The sequence below is a fragment of the Microtus ochrogaster genome, linkage group LG4 (genome assembly GCF_000317375.1).
Source record: "Microtus ochrogaster isolate Prairie Vole_2 linkage group LG4, MicOch1.0, whole genome shotgun sequence".
Classification (NCBI taxonomy): domain Eukaryota; kingdom Metazoa; phylum Chordata; class Mammalia; order Rodentia; family Cricetidae; genus Microtus; species Microtus ochrogaster.
The window spans coordinates 22,059,628-22,080,615 of record NC_022030.1 but is presented as its reverse complement, the minus strand read 5'-3'; the positions used below and the strand labels follow the sequence as shown (position 1 = coordinate 22,080,615).

General features: G+C 52.4%; 3 protein-coding genes across 5 annotated transcripts in view; 2 read left to right on the top strand and 1 right to left on the bottom strand.

Annotated features, from left to right (window-relative positions):
- The window catches only part of Prodh2 (proline dehydrogenase 2), a 12,694-nt gene extending 11,057 nt beyond the window's left edge, over positions 1–1,637 (top strand). Inside the window, exon 10 of the mRNA XM_005361246.3 lies at positions 1,462–1,637. Within this exon, the coding sequence (XP_005361303.1) occupies positions 1,462–1,634 (173 nt within the window). The 3' untranslated portion in view covers positions 1,635–1,637. The remainder of the gene's footprint in view (positions 1–1,461) is intronic.
- LOC113457658 (zinc finger protein 420-like) overlaps positions 1–20,988 on the top strand; it is a 1,205,902-nt gene that overhangs the window by 340,520 nt on the left and 844,394 nt on the right. The gene's annotated exons all lie outside the window — the stretch shown is intronic.
- Positions 14,083–20,988, bottom strand: part of Arhgap33 (Rho GTPase activating protein 33) — a 13,702-nt gene continuing 6,796 nt past the window's right edge. For all 3 annotated transcript variants that reach the window (XM_005361242.3, XM_005361243.3, XM_005361244.3), the window contains 9 exons: positions 20,312–20,456; positions 20,152–20,234; positions 19,960–20,067; positions 18,810–18,955; positions 18,012–18,165; positions 17,783–17,928; positions 17,626–17,700; positions 15,797–16,459; positions 14,083–15,708 (listed from right to left, as the gene is read on the bottom strand). In XM_005361242.3, coding sequence (XP_005361299.1) covers positions 14,450–15,708; positions 15,797–16,459; positions 17,626–17,700; positions 17,783–17,928; positions 18,012–18,165; positions 18,810–18,955; positions 19,960–20,067; positions 20,152–20,234; positions 20,312–20,456 — 2,779 coding nt within the window. In that variant the 3' untranslated portion in view covers positions 14,083–14,449. The remainder of the gene's footprint in view (positions 15,709–15,796; positions 16,460–17,625; positions 17,701–17,782; positions 17,929–18,011; positions 18,166–18,809; positions 18,956–19,959; positions 20,068–20,151; positions 20,235–20,311; positions 20,457–20,988) is intronic.

Below are 20,988 nucleotides of genomic sequence, written 5' to 3'. Positions count from 1 at the left end.
GCACACACACACGCACACCCCACAATACAGAGACGTTATTGTTTTCAAAAACCACTTTGCTCTCGATTCACACTGCCAGTGTTTTCTGTTGTTTATTTGTTTACTTGCTTTTGTTTTTGAGTCAGGGTCTGGTTATGCGGCCCTTGCTGGCCTGAACTCCCAAGTAGACCAGGTTGGCCTCAAACTCACAGAAATCCTTCTGCCTCTGCCTCCTGGGGTTCGAGGCCTCTTTCAATACCTTGATAGAAATTTAGGCTGTCACTGTGTGAACGGGCTAGCCTATGACCCCAGAAAACAGCAGTGATGAATTTCTCTGGCGTCTTTGGGTCTAACCCATTCGTTAGGAGTGTAGAGAGGTGGGGAACTTCTCACCTCTCTACAGCTTTTCTGAGTTCTAGCTTATATGGGGCTGGGTTCCTAGAATGCTCAGCAGGGTGAGGCTCACGCGTAATTGTATAACATGTTAGGTTATTCAACATTAATTGGATTTCTCCTTCAGAGAAAGAGTGGCTTCCTGTGTCCCCATCTCTCTGAGCTTTTACATTCTTTTTTTTTAATTGATTTTTATTGAACTCTACATTTTTCTCTGCTCCCCTCCCCGCCTCTCCCCTCCCCACTTCAACTCTCCCCCAAGGTCCCCATGCTCCCAATTTACTCAGGAGATCTTGTCTTTTTCTACTTCCCATGTAGATAAGATCTATGTAAGTTTTTACTTTCATAATTATTGAATTAGTCTTCTTGCTCTCTTAGAAGTATCTTTTTTTGCTGTTTTTTGAGGCAGAGTTTCTCTGTATCTCTAGCTGTTCTAGAACTCACTCTGTAGACCAGACTGGCCTCAAACTCACAGAGATACGCCTGCCTCTGCCTCCCGAGTACTGGCATTAAAAGTGAGTGCCACTACTGCCTGGCTCTTAGCATTATCTTAAAACTGAGGGGTTTTTTTTTGTTGTTTTTTTGTTTTTTTTGCTAGATGGTGGTACAAACCTGTAATTCCAGCACTCAGGAGACTGAGGCAGATTTGGGATTAGAACTGAGCCTGGACTACATAATAAAAGCCAATCTCATACCAACCAATCAGAAAGAAAGGAAGGAAGGAAATAAGGAAGAGAAGGATGGACAAGAGGAAAATTGTTTCTCTTAAATGTTTGCTGTAGAGTGTTTTAGTAGTGAATTATGTCTAACTCACCCAGTCTGCCATGTTCTGAGCAAAGGAAGTAGCATTTGCTGCCGATGCCCAAGAACCTTTTTCTGTCTCTGTCTCTCTCTGTCTCTCTGTCTCTCTCTGTCTCTCTCTCTGTCTCTCTCTCTGTCTCTCTCTCTCTGTCTCTCTCTCTGTCTCTCTCTGTCTCTCTCTCTGTCTCTCTCTCTGTCTCTCTCTCTGTCTCTCTCTCTCTGTCTCTCTCTCTCTCTGTCTCTCTCTCTCTCTCTCAACCCACACTCTGCCAATACTCTTCCCAACAGGACAGGCTGGATATTTGGTGTATAAGTCTATCCCCTATGGCTGCCTGGAGGAGGTGATCCCCTACCTGATCCGGAGAGCCCAGGAAAACCGGAGTGTGCTGCAGGGTGCCCGCCGGGAACAAGCACTGCTCAGCCAAGAACTGTGGCGGAGGCTGCTGGGAAGGAAGGCCTGAGGGTTACTCCATCAGCACCGTAAGGGCCATGTGCTCAATAAAGGTCCAGAGACTCTGCCTTTGCCTATATCTCCCTGAAGCTGCCTCCTTGGGGAAGGGCTGGTCCTGGCCTCGGCCAACAGAGGTGGCTCAGATAGGTGGGGCATGTCTGAAACTCAAGAGGTCTTTGGTCCTATGTGGTGACCTTTGGAAGCTGGGGCAGGAGAATCATGAGTTCCAAGCCAGCCTGGGCTTCACAGTGAGTTCCAAAACATCTAGAGCTACATAGTAAAGAGGAAGAGGAAGAGGAGGAGGGGAGAGAGAATGTGTGTGTGTGTGTGTGTGTGTGTGTGTGTGTGTGTGTGTGTGTCTTTAGATGACCCAGGGTGATAATGACTTGAGGCCGTCTATCCTGTAATGAACTTGGTCAGGGTTCTATTCAAGAATTCTTTCCATCTCAGAGGATGTGCAATAAATAACACAGATGAAGAGCAGGCACTAACAAAAGGCTGGGCCAAGGCCATGTGTCCAGGAGGGGAAGACCATTCCTTCAGCCAATAAGCACCAATGGACAGGCTGGGGAGATGTCTCTGTCAGGAAAATGTCTGATGCCCAAAGACATGAGGACCTGAGTTTAACCTCCAGTTGCCATATAAAACTCCAAGCCTCATGTGTGTACAGGCTGAGACAAACAGATATCAGTCCGCCAGCCTGGCCCAATTGGTGAGACACAAGTCCCAGCAAGGGATGTTGTCTCAAAAAAAAAGGGTAACACCAGGAAGCTGTCTTTGTTGGGTTTTCTATTGTGAAGAGACACCATGACCACAGCAATTCCCATAAATAAAACATTTAATTGGGGTGACTCACAGTTTCAGAGGTTCGGTCTATTATCATCAAGATGGTGGCATGCAGGCAGCCGTGGTGCTGGAACTGAGAGTCCTACATCTTGAGACAGCGGGAATACTAGGCGGTCTCATGAGCATATGAAACCTCCAAGCCTACCCCCACAATGACACACTTCCTCCTACAATGCTATACATCTCCTAATAGTGCCACTCCCTATGAGATTGTGAGGGCCAATTACATTCAAACTACCACAGAAGCACAAGCAAGAATATTATAGTTTCAAGACTAGCCTGGACCACATAGTGAGACTCTATCTCAAAAACAAAACAAGAGCTGAGGACTTTTGCCAAGAATTCCCCGGGGAGAGCCTGGAGCTTGGCTCAATGGTAGATATAGTACATGCTTAACATATACAAGAGCTTGAATTTCATCTCCAGCACTGTAAATAATAATAAAGTTACAAAGATGGAAAGGAGCAGGACAGTGGTGGCGCACACCTTTAATCCCTGCACTTGAGAGGCAGAGGCGGGTGGATCTCTGAGTTCGAGGTACAGAGCAAGTCCCAGGACAGCCAGGGCTACACAGAGAAATCTTATCTCAAAAAACCAACAACAAAGAGGAAAACGCACAGAGAAATGGTAAAGGGCAGAGGGATGCATAGCACTCAATGGTATAGCCTCGGGATTTGATCTGTGTTCCAGCCAGAAGCAACAGGAATCGTGGGGATTACAGGTGGAGGAAACATGTGTCAGGTTCCTCTACCATGTGGAGGGTGGGCCAAAGGAAGGCAATGATGCCAGGCAGTGATCTCTTGCTTCAAGCGTTGTAGACAGAAGTTTCTATCCCACCTGGTCCCACAGCTATTCAGTCCCAAAGAAACAGAGGCTTATACTAATTATAAACTGTTTGACCAATTGCTCAGGCTTATTACTAACTAGCTCTTATAACTTAAATTAACCCATAATTCTTATCTATGTTTAGCCTCGTGTCTTGGTACCTTTTCTTAGTAAGACAGTCTCATCTTGCTTCCTCTGCATCTTGCTGGTGACTGACTCTCTGCCTTTCCTCTTCCAAGAATTCTCCTAGTCTGGTTACCCCACCTATACTTCCTATCTGGCTACTGATCAATCAACGTTTTATTAAACTAATATGAGTGACAAATCTTTACAGTGTACAAGAGCATTGTCCCACATCATAGTGGTAGGAATGGGACCAAGCTGCCCACTATGAACAAGTAAGGCAAAGCACCTTGATGCAGATCACGTGACACTGCATCTAAAACTGAATGGAGCCAGCCCAGACTAGAGGAGACCAAACTGGTCACCTAACACAAAAGGTGTCAGACTTTTTTTTGGCGCAGGAGGGGCATGTGCTGGGGTTTGTTAGCTGTCCCTCAGTCACGTGAAAGATTTCTTTGAGTCAGAATCCCAGCAGGAGTACTGGGAGTCAAGGTCAGAGTGATTTGTTTATTTTGTGTATTTATTTACTTTTTGGTTTTTTGAGACAGGGTTTCTCTGTGTAACAGCACTGGCTGTCCTGGAACTCACTTAGTAGACCAGGCTGACCTCGAACTCACAGAGGGTGATAATGACTTTGAGACTAGTTACGGCTTTACGAGCTCTTCCCTGCTCCTTTCTCATTGTTGTCCACAAGCAGCCTGGCTTGTACTCGGTAAGTTAACACATGGTCAGCTCTGTGTGGGAGCTGCTGGGGTCAACTTGCTAGACGTCCTGGGTTCATGACAGGGCTAGAGGATTTTCAGGCTGTAAGAAATAGGCACCCACTCCAATGAACCAAGTTCATCCCGTGTCATAGTATTGAGTACCCGGTTGTCAAAGAAGCAACATGTCTACATGTCAGGTTGAGTCGGTAGTCTCATTCAAAGTTTGCGGCAGGAAGGGGTCAGACATGGCATGAAGGCAGAGATGCCGAGCCTTTCACCCCCTCTCCCACTCATCCATCAGTTTCTACAGCATCCAGGTAAGAGTGGATATTTTCTGGATGTGATAATATAAGCCTAAAATACCAGCAATGGGATCTAAGACTGAAGGTTGCAAATTCAAGGTCAGTTGGCAGTACCTAGTGAGACACTATGTCAAGCGTGTGTGTGTGTGTGTGCAAATTCATACATGCATGCGTGCGTGTGTGTATATGTCTGTGTGTGTGTGTGTGTGTGTGTGTGTGTCTGTTTAAGAAAGAGCAGCCTTCAACATTTTGGGGACTTGTTTGTTTGTTGAGATAGGGTTTATACTGTAGCCTAAGCTGCTCTTGAACTCCTGGGAATCCTACTGCCTCAGATTCCTGAGTGCTTTGGAATCCAGAAATAAAGACAGTAAACCTGTCTCAAACTTCTGCAAAGTAACCAAGACAATTGTTACCACAGCCCCAGGTCAAGGGTGTTATCCTCAGTGGAGTTAGTGGAAGGCTGTGCTGATCAGAGAGGCTTGGGCTTTCTAAGAACCCTTGTGTTCTGTGAATGCTGTTGAGAGACACGTCATGTTTAAGTTGGTAACCAGTTAAGGACTCAGAATTTGTCTTCTGTCTCTTCTGTGTCTCCTTCCTTTCCTACCCTGTTTCAGAGACTGGAGAAGCTAGGAAAGAGTGGGGACTGGGATGGAAAGGAGGGGAGGGGCTTAGAGAATGGGCCATGTGGCAGGGAAGGGAAGGAGGTAGCAGGGGCCCAGTATGGGGATGATTCTGAGGCCCAATAGGCTTGACCCTTGACGGTCCAGGTGATGTCTAAAGGGTGGCGTCCTGAAGGGCCCTCGGGTATGGGGCTCAGGGAAGAGATTGGACATAGTCATGGGGTGGGTGAGCATGGAAATAGCATCAGGGATGAGGAACTGAGGTTAAGAGGGTCCAGGAGGAGCCAGGCGGTTGTGGCGCACATCTTTAATAATCCCTGGTCTACAGAGATAATTCCAGGACAGGCTCCAAAGCCACAGAGAAACCCTGTCTCGAAAAACAAAAAAAAAAAAAAAAAAAAAAAAAAAAAAAAGAGGGTTCACGAGGGTGTGGCTGGGAGCTGGAGAGATGGCTGAACGGTTAAGAGTACCGGCTGCTTTTCTAGAGGTCCCAGATTGGATTCATAACACTCAGATAGCAGTTCACTGGCCCCTTTAGCCCTAGTTCTAGGCGATTCTATTCACTCTTTTGTCCACCCTGGATGCTAGGCTGCCGCCTGGAGCACTTACATACATAAGGCAAAATAGTCACACACGTAAAATTAAAATTACAAAAATAAGAGACACTGGATAACTGACATTCTGGAGCAGGCAAGGGGGGAGGAGAACACGCTGAAACCTCTTGGGCCGACATCTCGGTCCCTTCCTCCTACAGGATGGTAGGGCTGCTTCTTAGGGTACGCTACTGCGCAAGTGCAAGATATCAGGAAGCAGCAGGCAAACAGGCGCCTAGAGTTCTTGCGCAGACTGCCATCGCTGTGCCATAGTCACGTGACAGCCACAATTGCGCCCAACGGTAGGTACCAAGCCATTTGGGCCAGAGTCCAGGCCTAGAGCAATTTGGAGCTTTCGGGACCCTCGGCTTTTCACCACACCCACTTCAGCCCCACACTTCACCCCCAGCCCCAGTTCAGCTGCCCTTTTGGTCAGACCCCACCTCTATTCTGGGAACCTAAGACCTCCCCAGCTTGCAGACCCTACCAGCACCTGTCCAGAGCCTCCTAGCTCTTTCATACTGCAGAGTCTCTCCCATGCTCAGATTCTGCCCGCAGCCCATGAGTTTCGCTGGAATGCCCACCCTGCCCTAAAACTCCCATTATCACTTCTGACCCCTTGGGCCCCTTGGGCTCCTGGTCTTCTTGTGTATGGCTCCCTAGTCGGGTCTTCCAGACATCTCCTTTCCCATCAGACACTCCTGAATCCCCTTCTCAGCTACAGCCGCTCCCAAGCTCAGTCAGCCCTATTGGTCTTCGCTTCCACTCTGCCCTCAGGAGCCGATGCATTCGCAGGCCTCACGCTTCCCGGTGGAGCTGGGCTCCGTGAGGGATCCAGATGCCCAGGTGGGCCGTCTGCATCGCCTAGCTCTGGCTGGAGGCCCATGCTGGGGCATGGCCAGGTTCCTGCGCAGAGGTGAGGTTCAGAGTGAGAAAAGAACCAGCCAGCACCATGGAGGACAACTTCCATTGACCATTTCATGACGGGGTGCCAGGGCCCTATGTTGTCGCTGCTACCTGCTGTGTGCCAAGATATGGGTAGAAATGGGATATAGGGTGAATCTGGCCTCTGGATCACCGGGAACGAAATATAGTCGGTGGGGAAGGGATTCCCTGGGTGTGAAGGACGTCTCACAGTGTAAGCCATTCTGCAGAAAGGGAGAAGAGACCCTTGGAAGCTGGAGTGGCCTGGGCAAAGTGAACTGGGCATGTGTGTGACCAGCCAGACTCGGGGAGAAGAAGCTGAAGAGGTTTTGGATCCAGACAGTAAAGAGCCTGAGATCCACTGTTTGATGTTGAGTCATAGGTGCTGCCTTAGAGAGAAAGAGAAGCCCACTAAGATGCTAAGCCTTTATTATCTAAAAGAGTAGAGGGGTCCAACCTTCTCAGAGAAGACTGACACCCAGCTAGCTCGCTCTGGTTACTTTATTGAATTACAAGGTTGATTGGGGCAGGGAAAGGTTCCAATTATCAAAGTCATCTTGCCCTGCTGCCCATGAGAGCAGACAACACACATCTCAGTCCCTTTTGATTAAGGCTTAAGAACTCCAGGTCAGCCAGGAGTGTCTTTGGACCAAGGTCGGTGCCGCTGTCAGCACTCACGTACCACCTAGAGCAGACTCTCCAGAGAAACAGCTCTTCAAGGTTTCCACAGCCTCAAAACAATGTCTCAGCCCCTACTGATTAACCCTAACATAGCAGCAGGTTTGCAGAAACACTTCTCTAAAGCCGGACACAAGGCTTTTCTTCTCTATCGCTGCAAAGATGTGGGGTGTTGTTGGATTTTGTGGTTTGACGGGAACAGGAGTAGGGAATTCACACTCCGATGAGCAGTCAATGGTTTCACAAGTTCCACTGATTTTTCTTTTTTTTCTTTTTTTCTTTTTTTTTTTTTGTTTTGTTTTGTTTTGTTTTGTTTTGTTTTGTTTTGTTTCGAGACAGGGTTTCTCTGTGGTTTTGGTTCCTGTCCTGGAACTAGCTCTTTTAGACCAGGCTGGCCTCAAACTCACAGAGATCCGCCTGCCTCTGCCTCCCGAGTGCTGGGATTAAAGGCGTGCTCCACCACTGCCCGGCAAATGTGTAGCCCAGGCTGGCCTCGAACTCGTGATCCTCCTGCCTCTGCCTCCTTCAGCAAATCCTACCGGCGTGCGCCACCACAACCAGCAAACAGACCACCCCAGATGGGACTCCACTGATTTTTCTAAGCTGATAATCTGACCACTTTCTAAACTTGTTTAATAGCTCTGATTGCTGGCTGTGTCTTAAGTTTTTGTTAGCTGAAGAGAGAAAACAGCCATGATGGTGCACAGCCACTCGCCACTCTAGCCCGCAGGAGGCTGAGGGTGAAGGATAGAGAGTTTGGGAGGAGCCTGTGCTAATGAGACCCTGTCTCAAAAAAAAAAAATTAACTCCCAAACTACTGTTGCCACTTGGCACACACTTTATTTTTTATATTTAAAGAATTAAATCTGTTTTTTTGTACTGTCATGCTTGCTGTTGGGGTTTTTAATTATAATAATAGCTGGGTGGTAGTGGCCACACCTTTAATCCCAACACTTGGGAAGTAGAGACAGGTGGATCTCTGTGAGTTTGAGGCCAGCCTAGTCTACAAGAGTGAGTTCCAGGGGCTGGAGAGATAGCTCAGTGGTTAAGATCACTCACTGACTGCTCTTCCAGAGGACCTGGGTTCAATTCCCAGCACCCACATGGCAGCTCACAACTGTCTATCACTCCAGTTCCAAGGGATCTGACACCTTCACACCAATGCACATAAAATGAATCTAAATAAATTATTTTTTTAAAAAAGGGCAAGTTCGGGGCTGGAGAGATGGCTCAGAGGTTAAGAGCACTGCCTACTCTTCCAGAGGTCCTGAGTTCAATTTCCAGCAATCACATGGTGGCTCACAACCATCTGTAATGAGGTCTGGTGCCCTCTTCTGGTCTTCAGGCATACACACAGACAGAACATTGTATACATAATAAATAATTAAACATTAAAAAAATAAAAATAAAAAGAGCAAGTTCCAAAATAGACTCCAAAGCTACAGAGAAACCCTTTCTCAAAAAAACAAAACACTATATATATTTAATTGTATATATAATTTTTTAATAATTAGTAATTCCCATCTAAGTTTTCTGAGGTTTTTTCTCCATTATTAGATATAAACACTAAATTTCATCAATTTACTTTTTTTTTTCTTTTTGTATCTTTTGTTTTTGTTTTTCAAGACAAGGTTTCTCTGTGAAGCCCTGGCTGCCCTGGAACTCACTCTGTAGACTGGGCTAGCCTAAACTCACAGAAATCCACCTGCCTCTGCCTCCAAGGGCTGGGATTAAAGGTATGCACCATCACTGCCTGTCTAGTTTTATTTTTTTCTATATCTAAGAATTCAGTGACTTATTCATGCCAGGCAAGCACTCTGTCACTGAGCCACACCCCCAGCCCCTCACTGGGGGATTCTAGGCAGGGGCTCTACCACTGAGCTGTACCTTCAGCCCAGGACATATAAATTTTGCTCTTTAAACTGGGCAGTGGTGGCGCACGCCTTTAATCCTAGCACTCGGGAGGCAAATGCAGGCGGATCTCTGTGAGTTCGAGGCCAGCCTGGTCTACAAGAGCTAGTTCAGGACAGGAACCAAAAGCTACGGAGAAACCCTGTCTCGAAAAATCAAAAAAAATTTTTTTTTGCCCTTTAATTCATAAAGATCTATTACTCTGACGGGTTTTCTTACATGGAAGAACACCTGCTTTCTGGGGATGAGTTTGAGTTACTTAGGTTTTCGCCTGTGTGATCATAAATGGAATCCATTCATAGTTTTACTTTCTGGTTCTGGAAACTATCATCCAGGTTTGGAATTAAGGCCAGGTGGGCCTCATAAAACAAGCCTCACCCTCGTTGTGGTATTTTGGTTTTGGAACTTGTTTGGGATGATTAGTCCTTGCAACAATTTGTGTTTTCGGAAGGTGCCTTCGGGGCACAGGTTGAGAGTGGAAAACCAGTTAAGATGTCTGTGCAGACGGTGATGGCTGGCTGAGTCAAGTATGAGGCAGAGAACGTGGTGCTCAGAGGATCTGGAAGGAGCCACATTTGGCCCTGATTTCACACCTCTGGCCTGGGGAGGATGAATATTATAATGACCGACAGATGTCTCACCTAGTTCTAGCTCTGTGGAGTTACTTCTAGTGCCCTGTGTTGAGGCGCTAGTTCCAGGCCACAGAAATGGAGTCAGGGATCAAAGCATGGGTGTGCTGCCATCAAAGCCCTGGCTAGGACAGCACCAGAAGTGGGATGGGTGAAGAAAGGGGAAGAACAGGCACCAAGCCGAAGAAAAACAGTGGGGGCTGGGCTGGCCAGGAGCCTTTGCCGAGTCGCTGTGGGATGTACTCAGCTGACAGCATGCTTGTTCACAGTGCTCAGCGCCCTGGGTTGCACCTCGGCACACATAAACTAGTCATGGTAAATCCCAGCACTCAGAGACAGGAGGAGCAGAAGTTCGTGCTCATCCCTGGGTACATACTGAGTGCCAGGCTAGCCTAGAATTCATGAGATGTGTGTTGCCTGGTGGCCAGAGAGACTTCCAGGAGTCTGGAGTGAGCACAGGTTTAGACTTTGCTGTCCCTCAGTTGTCCAGGTAGATGGTGAGAACTCTGCTGGGCAGACGGGGCTCTTCCTGGCCGCACTACTGGGCCATACTTCTACTGTGCGCCTCCTACTGGCCTTCGGCGCCAACCCGAACCAGTGAGTAGACAGGTCCCAGTACCCCAACACTCTCAGGGCACAAATCCCCTTCCAGAGCTTAGTGCCTTCCCTGGCCTCTGGGTTAACCTCATCTGGCTCCCCAGTGACTGTTCTCATTCTGGTGCCTTCCAGAGTTCCCAAAGATCCTCCCCCATCCCACCCTGACCCCCTGAGTTCTCATGTAACCCACTTCCCAGGACTCCTCCCTTCCACTCAGCCCCCATTCAGCTCCCTTTTGTGCCTGTCTCCTCCCCTTTCTTCATCCACCCACCCCTGCCTCTGGTTCTGTCCCAGCCGCTGCCTTGATGGCAGCACACCTGTGCATGCCGGCGCCTTCTCAGGCCGAGGGCTGGTGATGTGGTACCTGCTTCAGGCAGGAGGTGACCTGCGTCTGCGTGACCGGCAGGGTCGCACGCCAAGAGACTGGGCTGAGCAGGGTGATACCAAACAGAGTTGGGAGGTGAGTAGTGGCCAGGGTACGTTAGAGTCAGCAAGGCCAGCATGGGCGCCCAGTCTCACCCTGTGTCCCACCCAGGTGCTGGAGGTGTTGCGGTGGTGTCGTACTCACATGTCAGCGCTGGTGCAGAGTGGGGAGCTGGCGCCCACTGTGTCCCCGAGTCAATTACAAGCTAGCTCTGGACACAGCCTGTGTGGCACCCTGCCCTCACTCAGGCTGGCACGGGCAGACAGGTAACAGTTCACATTCTTGAGCCTCCCGGGCCAGCACACCCAGTGACCCCATGCTTACCCTCAGCCTGCCCTTTATCCCAGGGCACTGAGGCAAGGCCAGATCAGGAGATCCTCCCAAACCCCAGCCTTGGGGTTCGGCCAGGTAAGAGGAAGAGGAGGGGAGAGCAGGGACCCCTGCATCCTCTTGGTGCTCAAAGCCCTGCTTTTCCCTCAGCTGAACAGCCTGCAGCCACCGGCACTGATAATGGGCATCCCGCTGGTAGACCCCAAGGAGCTAGTACCAACCCAGGGTGAGCCTGACCGCACCTACGAGAGCAGTTCTCATACCCTCATGGCCAAGTGAGAGCCCCTTCCGTGCCTTGAGAGCCCCTGCCTCCTGCTTCCCTCACAAAGAAATCCTGCCCATGTCACTCACCTGCTGCCCATTCTCCAGCCTCCTGTGGAAGGGCCACCCTGTTACTGTACGTCAGCTGAAGACCCCGGAAACCCGCCCTGACGTGCTACTGGCTGACCTTCAGCACTGCAGGTTACCAGTCCCAGCTGACCGCTGGCTCCAGCAGTCCATAACCAAGAGGATGTGGTACTGGCCATGGTTGTAGTTAAGCGTTATCTCTGGGCTAGCATCCTGCATGGAGCCCTCCAGCTGTAATGACACCCTCCCATAGAGTGGTACCCAGAGAGGAGGGAGGGATGGGAGGGGACTTGGGCAGATATGGACTGGGGCTGACCTGTCACTGCTAGGCTGTGATGGAGGGTCTCAGTGTTTTTTGCATGGTGGCTGGTGAGACAGTCTTCCCCTGGCCCATGGTAGGTGGCCTGTGCCAGAAGCAGCCCTCACCTTGAGCAGGTGGGGGACATTCTGAAGGACCTGCTCTGCTCCCTCCCAGCATCCTGCACCACCCTGGCCTTCTGCTGCTGATGGCAATGAGCCCCTCAGAGGACCTGTCCGGACTCAGCCTGCTCTTTGAGCCAGTGTGTCTGAGCTCCCTTTATATCCTGCTGCACTCAGCAAGAGCGGTTGAGGAGGGGCCCCGAGTGCTGCCAGGCCTGCTGCCCAGCTCTCTGCTGCTCCAGGTGGTGGAGGCCCTGTTGTTCCTGCAGTCCCGCCGCTGGGCCCATGGCGGCCTCAGTTCTCATGCTGTGCAGCTAGTGCGGCCAGGCCTGGTTAAGGTGAGCCATCTAGAGCACGGGCGTCCGCTGAACCAGCCCAGGCTGCAGCCCAGGTGAGAGCCTGCCCCCATGTCTGCCCTATCTCCCTCCTGGCAGCCACTAGCTCACCAGACCTTTTGACCTCCCCAGGCGGCAACGGGACTACCCCCAGGGAGACCCAAGTCCAGGGCTTCCCCCACCCCCTGAACTGTACCCATGGCTACCACTTGAGCTGATCCGTGGTGACATGCCAGCCCCTACCTCAGACCTATACAGCTTCTGCATCCTGGCCCAGGAAGTCTTCACTGGTCAGTGGCTCACCCTACACTCCCTGCCCACCATGGAGACGTAGCACTAGTGTGGGTCTCCTCATGGTCCTTCTTCACAGGAGCGCTGCCGTGGGCTGGGGGAGAGGGACTGGAGGTGAAAGCAAAGCTGGAGGCAGGTGAGAGCCCGGCCCTGGACCCCTTGCTGCCAGCCCCTTATCAGGCCTTGGTTCAAGCAGGGCTGGGCCTAGAGCCTGCTGACCGCTGGGGCAGCTTGCAGAGCACTCGCTACCTATTGCGAAAGGCCATGGTCAAGGTACAGGAAGGTCAGAGTGGCTTGGGTACTTATGGAACCCCAGGGAGGGCCCATGTCATCACATCTCACCTCTTTCTATAGGACTCAGAACCCAAGGTCAACTCCCCAGCAGAGTGGACAGCACTGTCTCCTGTAACCCTGGGTTCCCTGCCAGGTTAGAGGGTTCTGATGATGGGGTGTTCTGGACACTGTGGAGGTGTGCATAACTTTCAGTCATCTGCTCTGTATTCCCAGAGCATCTGTACAGTGAAGTGACCCCCAGGGCCAAGGCCAGATCAAGGCTTGTGCTCCCTTTCCCAGACCCTTCCCAGGTAGGAAACAGAAGAATGATCAGTAACCAAAGGAGGTGTGGGGACCCAGACAACCATGCTAGTTCCTTGCCTTTGTTTTCTATAGGCCCTGGATAGTTCTGAGGTCACAGATCGCAACAGAGTCCAGCAGAATGCAGCCTGGGACTCGGGCAGCAGCTTGACTCTCGGCAGCAGCTTCAGGCCCAGCTCCAGTCTACATCTGGACCCCAGCTCTGGTGTGGGCCCCAGTCCCAGCCCCAGCACACACTGTTGCCTGGAATCCATCTCAATAGTACGGATACCCCTACTCCATTACTAACCTGCACCCTAGCCTCTGACCTGTGATTCCCTGAGCAGCCCACCAGCCTTGTGGAGCAGCTTCCCTAGAGCTCTGAGGAGCAGGGTGAGAGGAAGTTCTGTCAGGACCCAAACTCTGCAGGGGCAACTGTGGCACACATGGGACTCCTGTCCTGGACCCCCACCCATGCGTGCTGACAAAGAGGCTTCAATGCCCAGAGAGCTGCTGCCAGGGAAGGCCATGAGTAGAACACCCAAAGCCCCAGGCTCTGAGCTTCTGTGGCAGCTGGTGGCACCTTGCCCTTTCTTCCCACAGAAACTTGATAGTGAAGAGAGTGAGCTGACGGAAGGCAGTCTCTTCTCCCGGCTACAGGAGTGAGATACACAGGCTGTGGTGGGTGGCCCCGGGGCCCCTCCCTCACCCTGAGCTAAGCCCAGGTCTGTCTGCCCTACTGCTGCCCAGGATGGATCTGCTGGAGGAGATCATGGCAGAGCTGCAGAATAAGTGCCACCTTGAAGACACTCCCAGGCTGAGCCCCACTCTTAACCCAGACTCCTAGGGTGCCCACAGCTCTTCCTGCAGACATTACCCTGGGAGCCTTCCCAGGACTGACCCCATTCCTCAGTGTCTGCCTCAAAGCAAAGAAAGTCCCCGGTTTGTCTCTTCTTCATTCAGTGGCTCCAGAAGTCAAATTTTTGCTATTTTTATTTATTAATGTTGTCAGGTGGTTTAGTGGGGTGCATAGGGAGAGGTGGGCAGGGACTGTCTCCCCACCCCTGTGCACAGAGCAGCACGGGCTGGAGGCTCCTGGAGGGAGGAGGAGGACAGGATATCAGCCTTGTTCCACCACTCCCAATTTGTGCAAGGGCCCCAGGAGGGAGGTGGGGGATGGTCACACCCTGCAACTCAGGGTACGGACATAATGATTTTGGGTTAGGGACCCACATCAGAGCAAGTTACAAAGTTAGAAACCTGGAGTGGGGTAGCAAGCTCAAGAAAATACAAAACAAAGGATTGACTTGGACCAAGATCCAATGTGGGGAGGGTCCTTTCTTGGCCCTAGCTCAGCAGTAACTTCTGGTCTGTCCTTCCGAATGTAGGGACCAGCTGGGAGTGGGATAAGGAGGAGGGGGACCAGCCCCCTCTCCTCTATGTCCTCCATTTCTGTACAAGGATCCTCGAAGTTCGCCTCCCCTCCCATAGGCTGGTGGAGCTGCCCTATAGAGCAGGAGAGGCTCAGGGGAGCCCCAAGGTCCAGGTACCCGATGTGGGGTACGGGGACCCCAAGGAGCCCGCTGCTTCTGGGGGAGGCGGGGAACAGGGGGCCCAGGATCTGACCGGCTTCGGGGGTGGGCAGGAGGAGAGGAGGAGGAGGAAGAGGCAGGTGATGAGCCCCTGGGTCCTAGGGCTAGGTTGACATAGAGGGGCTCAGGCCGGGTAGGGCGCCGGGCAATGTGCTGGGAGACTGAGTGGCTAAGATGGTCAGGTGGAAAGCAGGAGGGGGGTGGTGGGTAGCTGAGCAGGAAGTCAGGGGACCTGTGGAGTGGTGGTGACTGGCCAAGCATGCCATATGAGGCATTGAGCCTGTCAGGAGGCATGGAGCGAAATGGACTCCAGGGCTGGCTGGGGCCAGAGTAGGAGGTCCCCTCCCCTGCCCCCATCTCATAGTACAGATTGTCTCCCCTGTCAAGTGCTGAGGAAGCACCCAGAGAGTTCCTCCAGACTGGGGCCGGGGAGCTGGGTGGGAACGATGGGGGACCCAGGGAGTACAAGCCTTGTTTGGGGATCCCAAGGAAAGGTGGCAGACACTCCCGGGGGGCTGAGAAGAAACTGGGGTTAGAACCCTGTGAAGGGACAGAACATGGGGACTGGGCTGTCATCTCTGTAAGGGCATCCCTGTAAGCCCCACCTGCCCTAATCTGGGCACTGACATGGGAAGGGCCCCTGGGACCCCTCCTTGAGGTCCCCAAGGGCCGCTGGCTTCTCACCAGGCTCCCATCACTTTGTTGTCTTGGGAGATAAGGTGGAGGACCTGGAGCCCAGGCATCTGGGTGGGCTAAGGAGGGAGGGTGTGGTCCACTCCCTGAAGTCCCCAAAGGCTCCCCACCCACCTCTAGAGATAGTGAGCGACGAAAAGGGGAGTGGGGAGCAGGTGGGGTGCCCCCCTGCTCTTGTTGGCTCTGTTGCTCTGCCACCTGCTGAGCCCTCTCAGCCAAAGCCAGGGCCATGAGACGAGCTGGGTTCTTGGGGGGTGGAGGTGGAGCCCCACCAGGGCGCAGTAGAGACAAGGGTGGGGGCAATAATGGTGAATCCATGCCAGGACCTACAATACAGAAAGGAATAGAAAGGGGGTCAGCTGGGTCCTGGGACAGTTTGGGGACTGGGTGTGAGATCTACTGAATAAGACTCACTGTACTGGCCTGGAGCTCCCCGGGGACCTGCTGGTGCTAGCTTACTGCTGATCTCCTGCTGACAAGTGTCACTTAGCTGGGCCTCAGCTCCACGCAGCAGCAGAGGGATGAGATGGGGGCGCAGGCCTGGGTTAGGGCTCAGAGCTGGTGTTGGGGTGACTGAGGCAGGTGTTCCTCCAGCCCCCAGCAATTCTAGGACAGCAGGTGGCACTGATACAGCCAGTGGCTCTGAGATGTCCAGGGCAGTGGGCGAAGCAGGGTTGGTGGGTCCATGGGGTGACAGGGCTTGTGGGGTTGCCCGAGGTGGGAAGGCAGAGGCAGAGGCTGGAGGTGCTGGACTGGCAGGAGGTGCAGGGTCCCCTGGGGTAGGGCTGCTGCAGCGAAAGGTAAGGGGATCAAAGTCGAGTCCCCGAAGCCCTTCCAGACAGCGGGGAGGACTGAAATCCAGCTCATCACCATCATCTAGCCAGGCTGATGTGCGGTGCGAGGGGGACCCAGAGAGTGGCCCCAGGCCAGCTGCTGAGGACTCTGAGGAGGAGGACGAAGATGAAGATGACGAGGAAGAGGAGGACAGGCTCTCACATGAGCCAGCAGGTGCTGGGCCCACAGGGAAAGCATCACTACTGGAATGAGGTCGTCGCAGCCGGTGCAGCCTCTGGAGGCCTGTTGGGAGGGGGGCAGCACAGAGGTGAGAACCTTACAGACCAAAACACCCCGTGAGGACGGATACAACTTGGCAGAAACCATGTGAAAGGAAGCAGAGCTCCCTAGAGGACAGAAGAGCTGTTCAGAGCATGAGTGGTACGACAAGGTTATGAACTAGTCCAGATTCAGAGCGAGGGTGGCATCCGGTGCATAGCTATGAAGCATGAGCATGGTAGGCCGTCACACACTCTGTAGGGTGTCCAGATGGACACCCGCCCTGGAAAACCACTGGAAGCCCACACAGCAGCAGCTTCATTCACTCCTGAGCATCACGCAGAGCCTGCTCACTAGGAGTGTGACGGGATTGCTGACAAGAACCATTGGGTGGAGAATGGTGAACACAAGACACACACACATATGCACAGAGAGAGAGAGAGAGAGAGAGAGAGAGAGAGAGAGAGAGAGAGCGCAGTGGGAGGAACTAAGTTGCACTGGTCAATGTAGATGGTTGTCTGGTTGTGTGTTCTGAAAATCAAGCAGCATATGCAGTCTGCCTCCCACTTCCCATGTTGCCCACACATGCATCAGAGCAACTGGAACTGAGCAACAGGGCTTTCACATAGACACCTGCAGGGGCGTGAGCCTCCAGAGTGAGGGATGATGGCTGTCAAGAGGATGCCTCTGGGCAGGGGCAGCAGCAGGGAGGCACTCCCAGGTAAGTTATGGGGACTCTTTTAATTGCATCCAGAGTGTTTGGGGATGTTGATAATATTACTTAAGTATTCTCAAAAGGAACGACTAAACAAAAGACCCTGTATGAACTAGTGAATGCAGTGTGTATTGTCAATAGCAATTTATATCTAAGTCGTACCTTAGATTTATCTAGCTTACGCCTGAGGCCTTGGTTTTAAAAGTCTAAATCCCTTGCTCGATCTGGTGACTCACACATGTAATCTCAGTTCTTAGGCTCAAGACAGTTAAGAGTTGTGGGGCCAGCCTGGACTATACAGGCCAGCCAGAACAACATTAGCAAGACCCAGCCTTAAAACCATAACAAAAATCCCCTAAAACAAATAAAACAAACCCAAGGCCTTCAATCTGAAGTACAACATTTAAAGGTGAAACCAGGGCCTTGATTCCTCCTAGCTCAACTTGGGCACATGTAGGGTCCACACTATGCTCACCAGCCCCGCTGGCCTGCGATGACAGAGACTCCTCACTTTTGGCAGATCTCAGTGTGACAGTGTCAGGTCTGCTACCTGTAGGGAGAAGAGAAGTCACCGGCCTCTCCAGTACTATAGCCACTCACATCACCCACACAGCAAGGGCTCAGCCTCTGACCTGTAGGCTGTGGTGCAGCCCGGCTGCCGCCCAGCCAGGGCAGGGGCTTCTTCCGAGGTATGCTGGGGCCCCGCCCCAGAGCAAAGAATGTCTTCCAACTGCTACCCCCTGGCTTCCGTTGTTTCTCTGCTCTCTCTCTTTTCCTTCTGGAGTTTGGGTGAGAGAGAGCAGGCAGTTTGAGAAACCAGGGCTCCCAGCTACTCCTCCCTCCCCAGCATCCCATGCATACCTTTCCACTGGTGAGGCTGGGGTCTTGGGAGTTGTGGGCTCAGTAGGCGTTCCAAGACGGCCCTGGGTGCGTGCCTGGGCTTCCTCCAGTGTCAGCAGGCGAGTGGAGGGACTGCTTCCCGCAAGGGACTTAGGTCTGGGAAGGAGGCAGCGACCTGGAGAGGTCCGAAAGGGGACAAGTATAAGCTTTGGTCCACTTGAGACTACAGGCAAAGCCAAGCGCCACAGCCCAAGCCCCGGCCCCGCAGCGTGCCCACCCGGGCTGGCAAGGCAGGGGCCGGTGTAGATCAGGCGGGAATGGGGGGGCAGCAGGCAGGTAAGGAGGAAGGGTGAGGCAGAACGAGCTGATGAGAAGGCAGCTCCCAGCAGCCAGCAAGGGCAGTGGCTCTGGTCAGTTACCTCGGGCCAGAGGGCCCTCCGACGAGCAGAATCCTGACTGGGCTGGGGTCCGGGGCAGGGCAGGGAGTCTGGGCAGGGCCAGGGTGGGGTCAAGTCTGGGGACCTCCCACCTCCTCCCAGGTGGACCCAAGGCCCCAAGAGCCCCCAGGAACTATAAGGGGTGAAGGAAGAACGGCGTCCTGGCCAAGAAGTGGGGATCCTGGGCGTAGGAGCTGAAATGAGAAGGAGGGGGGGCGCGGGGAGGGATGGGCCAGGGTGGGGTCCTCAAGGAGCTGGGGGGGAGGTCTAGTCAGTGGAGTAAGGGTAGGGCCAGGAGCCCACCTGCCCTCCCACTGCAGCCCTGACAGAGCCTAACACTGAAGGGCAGTAGCCAGGATGCCAGCGGATGGACTGGACATACCTGCAGGGTCCAGGCCAGCAGAGGTGAAGGTATCACTGAACAGGACCTCCACGTGGGTAAGCAGGAATTCCACCACCACCGACTGCACCCGGACCTCACGGAAGGCTGCTGCCCCACCCAGCCCCACTGACTCCAGCTCCATAGACCTGGAGGCAGGGCAAGTAAGGCCACATACCTTGAGCCTGATTGGCAGTGTGTGGTGCCAACTGCAGAGACCACTGTCCTTCCAACCTATACCTCTGCCAGTCTTGAAGTGACAGCAGCTAGAATTGGGCTTTCAACTCTTCCCAGACCAGTTTCCCCCACCTCCTCTACCTCTGTCAGTCCTGAGCACCCACATTCAGTCTGTCAGTAAACCACCACTGCACCCGGACCTCCGAAAGTCTGTTCAGATTCTAACACACCCCTTCTGCCCCATCCTGTTTGGTACAGTTCAGGAAAGTATCCCCAAAATGTCCACACAGTAAAAACTTGGTCCCCAAGGTGGGGATTTAGGAGGTGGGACCTGGTGGAACCTTTATGTCACTAGAGGCATGCTCTCAAAGACAGTCATGGGGTCCTGGATCTCCCCTAACCATTCCTGTGTCCTGTGAAGTTTTATTCTACCACATACTACCATCATGTTACCCTGTCACAAACCCAAAGACCACATGGAGTCAGTTGATTGTGGAACGAGACTGTGTTTCAAAACAAACGCTTCCTCTTTAGAAGCTAACTGCTATGGGTATTTTGTTATAGTTACAGAAAAGCTGACTGACATAGTACAATCTCCATTCTCATGTGGACGTCCTGCTCTGTTCCTCCCCCTGCTCCAACACACTGTCCTCAGACTGTCAGTCAGGCTTTCCCAGCTTAGAGGCCTGCCTTGGCTATACCTCAACCTACAATGAAATCTTCACTATGACCTACAAGTCTGGTCTCCTCTCATCTGTGACTTGGTCCTCTGCTCCCTGCCCTTGCTCTTTCACTCAACTGCAGCCCAACAGACATCCCTGGAATTCCTTCTAACCCCCAGGTCCATATCTGCCTCAGGTTTGTACTCTGCTCCCTCTGTAATCTGATTCTCCCCAGATACTCTCGTGGATCCCATGTTGGTCTTTACACAAGTGTTATTTTCTGAATGGAGTCTGCCCCACTGAAAGAAGCTTACCGTAGCAGGTTGGGTGCCCAAACAATGGCCAGGTTGCGGGCATGCATGCTGGTGTTAGCACTGTGTCTTGCCATTCGGGCCAGGTGCCTCAGCAGGTACTCTAGGGTCCTGGGGGCAGAAGTCATAGCAGACAACTGCTCACTTCAGTTCCCTGCACCCCTACTGTAGTCCTTCTTGACCCTGCCCATTTACCTGTAGTGCGGAGGGGGCAGCTGCTGGATGACGTCGTGTACTCGCACCAGGCGTTCTTCCTCTCCAGGCACTGACATGGCCTCCTGCGATGATGGACAGGCATGATGGTGCTGGGCCATATACAGCTGGCCCCTCTTCCCTGGCCAGTCCCTTTACTCACACTGAACTTCCCATAGAGCTGGTAAGTGAGCAAGGGGTTGGGCAGCTCCCGGAAGTAGAGCTTGCACAGGGAGGACACACTGTGGATATCTTGTAGGAAGGCAGGGCCAGACAGCTCGGGAATCCTCTCGCTATCAAACTCATGCCTGAGAATCACCAGATCAAGGAGAAGGTGTGTTCACCTGGTTATCAGGTCATGACCCCTACCCCAACCTACAAGTCCCACAGATGGATGCAACACTCTACCCCAGACCCTGTGCAGGGATCCAGAAGGAGAATCTTACTGAATCTCCCAATGACCCTGAGTGGCAAAGACAAGGGAGCAATTTTAGAAAGGGGAGCATTGAGGCTCATGTGTAAGATGCCTCTGCTACTTCAGGCCAAATCCAAAGTCTAACTATGCTCCTGCCATAGGCCACATGCTGAGCCATTCTCAGGGCTTTAAGCAGTCCCTGGGAAATGAAGGCCCCAATAGCCCCTGCTCACTACTCTGTTGACTGTCTGCTGCTCACAGGGAAAGCCATTCCCCTCTGCGATTCCACCCAACTCACTGCTCCCTCAACTCTTGCCTGCAGTCTCTGCTGGCCCCTGTCCTTGCCACATTCTTTCCCACTTTTATGCCTCCTTGGCTCAGAACCTTCTGGTGTTTCCCTTAAATGAAGTCCAAATTCTTTTTTT